General features: G+C 38.7%; 1 protein-coding gene across 1 annotated transcript in view; it reads right to left on the reverse strand.

Moving 5' to 3' along the window:
- si:ch211-266k8.4 overlaps positions 1 to 10,429 on the reverse strand; it is a 63,832-nt gene that overhangs the window by 12,369 nt on the left and 41,034 nt on the right. The window contains exons 13-14 of the mRNA XM_042496620.1: positions 8,950 to 9,056; positions 3,924 to 4,217 (exon numbers count right to left, since the gene is read on the reverse strand). Coding sequence (XP_042352554.1) covers positions 3,924 to 4,217; positions 8,950 to 9,056 — 401 coding nt within the window. The remainder of the gene's footprint in view (positions 1 to 3,923; positions 4,218 to 8,949; positions 9,057 to 10,429) is intronic.

Consider the following 10,429-nt stretch of genomic DNA (forward strand, 5'->3'; position numbering starts at 1 on the left):
GAGACTGTGTGTGTGTGTTTCTCTGTCAGTGTGTCCACGAATGTTGATTTTGATGATGGTTCAATAAAAATACGCATAATTTATAGTTAATAGACAAGCTGCAAAAATATATAAGACAGACAACACACGCAACATGGAACAAAGCATGCAATCTAGAAAATAATGATTACATAATGACAATGCCAATGTGTTTTCAAGTGTAAAAGACTGTGTTTGTGTGTTTGAGTGGCAGAATACTGGTTAAGCTGGTTACCTGGCAGAGTGACAGTCATAATTATCACTGTGATTCGCACTTGGAATAATGTTTTCCTGCCTGCCAACCTGTCGCAATGCTAGTAACACGTGCGCGTTGGCAGAGCTGAGACAACACAATGAAAATGGGACGTATAAGCATTAAATTCTGGGATTATGTCAAGCTCAAGTAGGTTCCAGAACAATTTAATACTTCTAAAACTTTACTTAATACTAACTGAAGAAAAGAAAGGAAAAAGAAAATAACAATGACTGCTGAGTGACCCAGTAGTCCAGTCATCTAAGGCATGCAATCACAATGTTGTGGTTGCATCGCGTCCTTTCATGCCCGTTTTATGTGCATTTATTCTTTGACCTGTTTATTTTGATCAGGGACAGGGAGTCCAATTTAAGGATGTCATGACATGAGCTTTTGATATCATGATGAGTTTCAGAGTAAATACTACATTTTCATGATTATTTATGAGGAAAGTTGAAAAAAAAAAAACAAAAAACAAAAAACAAAAGCCACATATTAGTTTGGGTCTTTGGCTTGTTTTGATTAGAGAGCATATTCTCACCTTGGCAAAAGACTCTTCGACAGTTGGTTGTGCAGCAGGATAATTAAGGTAATTTGCTTAATCCATGTCAAAAAGAGTGAGTGAGAGCAAATTCACTAAAATTTTGAGTATCATCAACCCTATCCACTTTTTATACATGAGGGGAATCATAATACTCTGTATTGGCTTTAAAACTGGGGTATTTAGCAGGTATTTGATGTATAATATAAATATAGTGGTTAAAAGGCTCAATATATTCCAAGTACCTGCTTGTTTTCCTTTGTTAGTGAGAAATTGTATTCATTGGCAAGAATGCATCTAATCTCCAATAGAGAAGTGGATCTGTGTATGAAGACATCCATCCTTTCCTTTAAGTATCCAATGTTTACTGCACCACAAATCTCTTTTTCACTCCCCTTCATTGTATCCTGCCTCTGATCTGTCCTGCTGCATGAGGGAAGCTACAGAAAGTGGAAAAATAATTTCGGTCTGGGTGTGTCGAAGCCTCCAGCAGGCAGATACTGTCCATCAGTGAGGTGGTGAAGACGGAACAGCTGAGCTCATCTTCCTGTGCATGTCATTTGTATTTCCTTGTTTCCCACACACAGAGAAAAACTGCACATCACTCACTCAATCACAGGCAGCTCACTCAGCCACAAACAAATCTATCAATGTAAATTCCCAAACAGGAATGTACATACAAGCATAACAAAAGTTGTTCTGGCAATAGTCGATGTTTGTACCTCCCATGAGATTCTTGGGAGGGACATCTTGTGTAGAAGGTGTGTAACCTACTAAACAGGAAACTACAGGTCTATTTCTGTGCTGTGGTGACCCCACCCTGCCCTGCTGTAAAATGCTATGGAAAACACAACAGGAAGGGTTAACTCTCTCTGTCTGCCAGTCGCTCACACATGCTCATCTCATAAACCCATTAAAGAGATCATTAACACATCATTTACTATTGGTGTTTACACTCAGGCATGACACAAGCCAATCAGTCTGATAATCACCCAGAAACCTGGCTGTGGTGCTCTGTTTTGTTTTTGTGGTTAAAAATATGACATTTAGCAATATAAAACATTCATCAGAATCAAAATATTATGATTGGACAAAAATATCTGTGGTTAATGATTTACCAGTCTTGCTCCATCAACATTAACATGGTGACAGATTAAAAGGTTGTTTTTAAACTGAGCAGCGTGGCTATATTTCCCAACATTGTGTGTTTCCTATCACTTTGGCAACAACTTGACAGGTTTCAGTTATTACTGAATAATCAACCAAGATACAGAGGGTGCCTGAAACAAGGATAACATTTTCCTGGAGGCCAACCTGAAAACTAACATCACCCTGGTTCCCTTGTTAAAAGGCCTTTGAGATTTTTTATTGGATTTTTGGCTTGTTGCAGAAAAAAAGCTCTGTGGCAAACAAGTGTTTATGATCCCCCCCCCTTTCCTTTTTGTCATTTATGTAATTTAATTGTTATTTACAACATCTATTGCACGTCTGCCCGTCCCGGAAGAGGGATCCCTCCTCAGTCACTCTTCCTGAGGTTTCTACCATTTTTTTCCCATTACAGGTTTTTCTGGGGAAGTTTTCCTTTGACGGTGTGACAGTCTAAGGTCAGAGGGATGTTGTATGTTGTAAAGCCCTCTGGGGCAAACTGTGTTTTGTGATAATGGGCTTTATAAATAAAACTGAATTGAAATTGAACGTTTTGTTCAACAAGATAATCTTCACAAAAAAAAACACCACTTCTAGGATTTTTGAAAAGTAAAAACAATCTACAGTAGTAAAAATCTAATGTTAGACTATAAACGAAATATGTTACTATTGCATCACCACTGCTACGAGGCTGTAAAGCCGTGTTTAGCTTGATGATGTTCTGTTGTGTCATTTAACCACCTCAACCAAATGTTTGATATTACACACAAAAAATACTACAATAAATAAATAAATAGGTCCAGATCTGAATCAGATTAGCTCACTTGAAAACAAATTGTTTCACACACGCTACAAGGAAAAAATGTTTCTCTGGCAGCTTTTGGATTGATCAGTGAGAAGATGTTTGATGTGGGGCGTCGCTGTCTGTAAAATAAGCACACTTCCTCCACGCAGAGCCTCAAACCAGATTAACACAGGTTTACAAGTTGCTGGTTTGATGGTGTGAAACTCGATATACTGTTTGATGTGGTTTACTCTGCTTACCAGACTTACTTTAAGCTTGACTGCAGCTTTCCTCTACATCCGTCATCTGTCAATAGAAGGGCTTTTTTGGCAAGTTTGATATTGGTAATTGCCAGTAAGGCTGTTCCATCTTACAACTCAACCCAAAAATGCTGAATGTTGTGTATGATGTCAATTATAGATAGTAATAAGTAATGATTGTTTTGTCAAATTTTAATGTGTTTAAATGGCTGTTTTGTATGATGTGTAACTAACTACTAACACAACCATATATACCATTGAAAAGTCCCAACAAAATAATTTTACATTATTTAGAACTTTCATTTTTTTTGCTTTACTGTACTGTCACAGGAAATAGCCACAGAAAAATGTGATTTTCATCCCCAAGCAATCTCGATCATCCTTCTAAAAGTCAACTGTGTTAAGATTATTCATCTATATATTAACAATATTATATCACTATATTAATCAGAGCAATTAATGTACACATAAGTATGCAGCACAATTATCTGTTGTTCAGTGATGCATGTGTCTAAATCACCTTAACTTAAAATATAAGATAAATAATTCAGTCCCTGTGTGGGGAGATTTAAATGGAAATACCAAAATTGTCCTTAGTCCTGTGGGTGTGGCACTAAACATCTAGTCTGCCTCACTGACACTGAGCAGGGGTGGATGAATGGATACATGAAGATTTTGTGCACTGTTTATATTGTATGTTGCTGTGTATTTGTATGTTTTCCTCTGTGTGTGTGTGTGTGTGTGTGTGTGTGTGTGTGTGGAGGGGGCGGGGGGTGATGTGATGTGGGATTTTATCCATTACACAGCAGGCACATTAAGAGCAGTAAAAGTGTTGCAGAGCTGCCAGTAGTTTTCATTCTCAGTGTGAAAAAGCTCTTATTATTTCAAACTATTTGACTGGAAAAAAGAAGAGATTCTTACTTGATGAGAGCCGTCCTCGGTGTGTCTGGCTGCTTCTGCTGATCACCGCTCTGAGGACCACTGGACGATGGAGGGCTTGAAGACAGGATGGAGGAAGATGGAGGAAGGGTAGAGGCACGGAGGGTAGAGGGGAGGACAGAGGAGGAGGGAGCGGTCTGGTTCTGCGGGTTCTTGCCATTTCGTAGAAGACGGAGGGACTTGACTCTGTTGGGCTGTGCAAGGCTGTGGTTGCTACGGCGACTGGCCACCTTGCTGAAAGGTCCTGTACCTGTCCTCTTGAAGGTTTGCTCTGATCTGGGAACAAAATCACACGGAGTTATTCATAATGTTTAGCATTCATTTTCCTATTTGGATTTAGGTGGCACCAAATTCTTCTTGCTGAAATGAAACTTTTAAAATGGCAAAATAAAATAGGTCAATCTGCGCATCTTATAAGTTTCTAAAATTTTAAAAGACCTTAAACAATGACAACACAAAACACCAACAACAACGAGAGAGAATATGCGTCTCTCCGGATCACCACCTCTCCCAACTCTCAGATGGGATTACTGTATATCCACAGTGATGTGTTGTGCCCTTTATCCTCAGGACAGGTGCGGCCTACAGTACCAACACCTGCATAGTGGCTAGCTTATTACAGAGCAGGGGTGGGGGTGCAGTGATGCACACTGAAACACACTGTGGGGAGAGAGCACTGCTAACTCTGCAAGAATTGGAAGCAGCAAATGATGAAAAACATGTAGTGACACTATGTATTCTGAATATATGAAGATGAAAGTGCTGCATTGTATCTTAAAGGTAAAAGGTGTAAAACCAATATGTAATGAATAAAATAACACCAAAGTTTGTAACTTAATATTTGAGGACATGAAAGAAACATATAAGAGTAATGCAGCTCTCAATACTAAAATGATGCTGATCCTGGGACTTCAAAGTCATATGTCACAAAGATCATCCAAAGACAGATTTTAGGTCCTGACCTGAGGACAGAAGCCACCAGCTGTCAAACTATCAAAGTGTGTAGGGTCCATGTAAGGGTGCATATAAACCTGCTGAGGCGGGCAGGAGGACAGGGGAAAATCTGAAAGAGGGAAATACCACAAAGGAACGCAGAGCATTCCTACTATTGTTTAAATGCTCCCGTCCTCTAGCTGACTTCATGTTTTGTCTACCGGTTTCTTCACAAATTCAACATGTCTGACTATAATTCTAACAGAGACAAAGACATATAGACAGCCAAGATGCTTAGACAATACAGTACGGCAAGAGATATGTGACATGGTCATGGTATAATGTCAAGTGACCGTGGTATTCAAGTAGTGTGACCCTTAAGGCTAAGTAAGGGCACTGAGCCCTGAACTTTGACCCCTCTGAAGCAGGGTCCACTTAGCAAAGTCTGATATGATCCAAGTCTTCACAAGATAAACTGTTTCCTTGATGTCTGGAGTGGCAGCCGTTAGCTCCTAAATCCTATCCTACTCCAACTGAAATATGGGCAGTTCCACAGGTTTTTATGTTTTTTTTTGTTTTACTTAAATAAATAAATAAATAAATAGGCAGAGCTTTTTTTTTACAGTAAGCTTTAAGTTACAGGGTAACTTTGGTATTTTCCAACCTGTACCTTATTCTTCCATGCATTTGTGTCTTAGTGACAAATCAGAACAACATTTTTTTTAAACTGAGCCAGTGCTGACTGCCAATTCAAATTAAGTCCACTGAAAGGGACCTTAAATTAAACAGTAATTTTATCATCAGAAAACACATTTCATTCAAAATCAACAGAAGCAAAATAAAACTCGCAAATCTGTCTTGGTTCGTCTTTTCTCTGTTCCAACAATCACTGTCTCTGATTTGGTTAAAATAAAGACTTGATTAACTCAGTTAAGATGTAAAAATGTGATATCTCTATACACGATAAAGCTAATGTTTATTTAAAAGGAGTTTGGTGTGTATAGCTATTACAGTTTTGGGGCTGTTTATGGTTGAAATAAAAAAATCTTACTCTTTTATGATCACTGTAGATTTTTGTGGAGATCCTTTCAAAACTGTTGTCAGACACTTAGAATAACAATCGAAGCCTGCGGCAAAAACAAGCACTTCTGTTGGACGTACATTGACGGCGTTCAAAACATTATAAATATCCAGCAAAACTCTTTACTTATGGCATATGAGAAACAGGAATTAAATGAGTCCAAACTTTTAGTCTTGTCATTAAATGCTCACGCACTGTTGAACATTATGAGATTGGCAGCAGAACTCACTTTATAATGAAAGTTAATGAGAAAATGTGGCAGGGCTGTCACTGAGTGAGAAGGAAGCAAGTGTCCCTCGCCCTCACAATGGTCATTAATTAAGACTCCAACAGTGAAATAAGTTTAAAAAATGGAACAATGATGCAGTGTGTGAGAGAAAAGAAAACGGCCTTTCTTTTTTCGAATATTAATTTTCAACCCACTGCTGTTATCCTCTTGAGGACCAGGGGCCATATATTGTGTGATCATTGTGGCTCTTTCCATAAAGCTGAATAAAGCTGTAAGGGTCATTTACATAAAAGACACTTACACAAGGTCAGATGATAACAAAAGTTATATTCTTAACAGATACAGACAATAATCATACATATCCCATGTGTGAAAGGGCTAAAGACTTATATATAAAGTGTCTGTTTTTAACTCAAATGTATAACTCCCTCTCTAGAGTTCTACCTCTTTCAACTTGTCTTGATGTCACTGTTTGGTTTTATTTTTATGGACTTGTGTTGTCAACACTTGGCAGACAACGCTGTCCAGTTCTATCGTCTAACACTAATTTGCCACCCAATTACAATAATCCTTTAGGTGACCCCTGATGACCCCTGGTGCCCCACAGCCTGGTTAAAACAACCTAAACCACAAAACACAAAGGCCAAGTCTGTGAGGAATGACAAGTATGCTTGAAACACGCGCACATACACGTGCATGCATAAACATGGTGGAAACACACACACACACACACACACACACACACACACACACACACACACACACACACACACACACACACACACACACACACACACACACACACACACTAACACAAGAGTGACAGCCTTTTGTTTTGAGCAGTGTGCCTCTCAGAGGAAAAAACAGCATTACAATGAGAGGATTAGAAGACTATTGTGAAATTCTAAGTGCTGCTGAAGGACCAGCTGGTTTTATTACAAAGAGACAATACCTGAAGACACAGTGAAATAGTACAACTTCAATTGGTAAATAATGGAGTTCCACTAAAGACGCAGACGTCAAACACAGAATACAGTGTGGAACCATCTGTACTTAAACTGACAAGCACATATAGGCACCTGTGACAGCATGTGAGAAACAAGTCAAAATTAATAACTTGTCCTTCCCACTTTTTCTTCTTCTGCTGTGCACATTTACATGATAATAAACTAGGCTAAAAAGGCACATTTGGACATGCATGTTTAAAAGTGTGCCTGGCATGCTGTAAAGTGTAGGTGTTTTTTGCATGTGCAAGCTCATTAATTTTCTCTGCACTATTTTGGTTCATGTGCAGTAGCACATAGTGCAAAAAAGGCTGGATGAAGAGGAATATAGATCAGAGGGTGTGGTGATATATAAATACACTCTCAGCCAGTCACATCAGTGGTCTCATCGCCCTGAAGCAGCTGTGTGGAATTTATGTCAACAACAGCTCAACAAATGTAAAGGCGCTTCTTTAGGAAATCCTACCTTTGTCTGATTGCTGCAGAGCGGCACAACACAAACTCACAGCACCACAATTTTTATGTTTTATGTTTCATTCGCACAGTGACTACAACAATAAATATGAGATATTGTTTTGTAAATCTGTTTATGAGATCACATCAATCCAGCACTACTTCAGTCTTTAATATACTGAATTTCAGATTGTAAATTGTTTATATGTTAATGGAAGAAAAAGGCAGAGTGATGAGGTAAAGCCCACCAGTCAGCTGTGTGTAGATGTGCGTGCGGTTATTAAGTAGCAGCATGATTTAATAAAGGTAAACACATGGGAAGGCAGTGCATCATGACACTGTGCTGAGCCTGTCAAATCAGAGGCTGAAGATTTATCAACATACTCTGTGGGTCCTGCTACCTTCAGACGGCTGCAGGGATTTAATAAACTAAAGGAGAAACTTTTCATATAGTATGAAGCCGCTGTGGACAACAGATACTGTAAGAATCACTCATATTCATTTAAAGACAGACGCAGACTGTTTTACCACCTTTCTGCCCTGTCCACATGAAATGGTCTTTAAAGTCTATTTAAATGTGTCTATTTAAACCTCTTTAAAGAGTTAAAGGTGTATTATGTAAGATCTGGATGTAATGTTGAAACGTTTCTTTTAGACTAGTGAGTTATATCTAACGTGGGCTATTTAACAAAACATCTTCAGTGTAACTAATGACAACACAAACTGTAGGCTTATAGTTGTGTTACAATCATATCATGCCAACTTTTCAGATGGCATAATGTGACTATTTTCTTGTAACTGTGGCACTGCTAAAACTGAGCTAAATAAGCAAGTAAACGTCACATGTGAAGATCATAAGGCAGCCAGCCTTACTTTGACCAGCTGTATTCTTGCTATGCTGCCAGTTATGAGTTGCCTTTATTTATGACTGATGGCTGTAAATTGCGCTTGTATGGACACAATAGTAGACTGACATTTAAAGGGTGGAATACTGCCCCCAACTTGGTTGGACTGGGTGGCTGAAACTTACATAATGCACCTTTAATGAATGACAATATGAACGTCAGAAAGACTTACTGTGGGCCTTATGTATTTGATTGCAATTGTACAGTTAGAGTGCAGGTGTTCACGTTACTATTCTCACTTTCTGTATATGGTATACAAAGATCTGGAGGGAACATGGACGACTAGCAGTAACATGCTAAAATTCACAGTCAACGGTAAAAAACAAACACTTTAGAGAGGAGCTGGCATGCATGAGTGCAGGTATGTCATGTTGTGTTTGTGATGTTTAACCTTTGTCCTCACCTGTCAGTTTTCCCAGCTGTAGCTGTCACGGTGACATCACCACTGTTGTCCTGCACCACAGGCTGCTGTGCCCCGTCTCTCTGCTGGCTCCGTCTCCTGGATCTCATCTGAAAGAGGAAAGAAAGAGAAGGTGAAGGAGCTGGAATAAGAGAGAAGCTATGACAAGAATCTATCTGACCATAAACGAGATGACTGGGTGCTTCATCAAAGTAAAGAGGTATTTCTCCTCTTCATACTGAGACACAATCCCCACCCTCTGTAGTCTTTGTGGTTAACCAACATCAACAAGGTGCTGCTGAAAGGATGTGTTTTAATCAGTTTTTGGACTTAGTCCAGTGGGTGTATGTGTGAGTGTGTTGGAGGGCACTTAAAGCCACATCTTCTGTACTGTAAGAGGCTTATTTTCCATCCCACTTTCCTCATGAAAATATCATATTCTACAGGATTTATTTCTTCTTTTGTTTTTTTTTAATGTGGACTTCCCTGGCATTTGTAGTGTGTTTCAGAAAAATCATACTGGTATTTAGAAACCATATACAAGAAAATAAAACACCATTTTTTTTCCTTTTCCATTTTTGGCAAGCTTTAGTGTAGTGTTTTATTATGACCAGTCTAATGCACACCTGTGTAATAATCATGCTATTTAATCAGCACGGTGATACGTCCCATCCGACAGATGGATGGATTATCTTGGCAAATGTGGAAGTGCTCTTAAAAACAGAAAAAGAAACAAAAGAAGTACAGAAAAAGTCTTCGATCTTTTCTTACAACTCTGAATAGGTTGATGGGAGGGAGAATGATTTAAAGAATGGGTCAAAGGGGGACAGGATGAAAGAGGGGGAAATATTTGGACTAAAATTTGGATCATCTTCACTCAAAAGGTCTTTCAAACAGTGACAGCTCTCTTGTCACTGTGACAATACACTACAAATGTATTCCAAGATAAATCCCCTGGGCAATGTTTCAATCACATTTTCCAATAATTTTTCAAACGGTGTCTTTTCTGGGTCACAGGAGAAACTTCTCTAAAGAGCAGCATTTCCCAAATGATCAGAGAAGGAAAACTTATCAGAGAAAAAACAGAAATAAATAAACAGAATATCTTCTAGTTACAGCGTGCAGATGGAGTTTTGTCTTTACTTAATTCTACTCTTATCCTCCCTCACCTTCTCTCTCTTATTTTGTTTATCTGTCTTCTGCTTGCTTTTATAAAATCCCTCTTCCTCATAGTTTGGTAACAATAAAAAAAATGTATACATTTGTGGCCCTTTTTTTAATGAGCAGTCAGAGCAACAGCTTGTATGCACGAAGGTCACATAAAACCTTACATTGCATTGAAAGTAAGATTGTGAGGCCACTGTGTACAGAGACGTGTGGTTTCACAGGACTAAACTCAGCTGGCCCTTAAAAAAACAGTCATCTCCATCTTACAATGTGATTAGTCATTTAGCAATATTAATGGCCTATGCATTTTACTTTG

The sequence above is a fragment of the Plectropomus leopardus genome, chromosome 11 (assembly GCF_008729295.1).
Source record: "Plectropomus leopardus isolate mb chromosome 11, YSFRI_Pleo_2.0, whole genome shotgun sequence".
Classification (NCBI taxonomy): Eukaryota; Metazoa; Chordata; class Actinopteri; order Perciformes; family Serranidae; genus Plectropomus; species Plectropomus leopardus.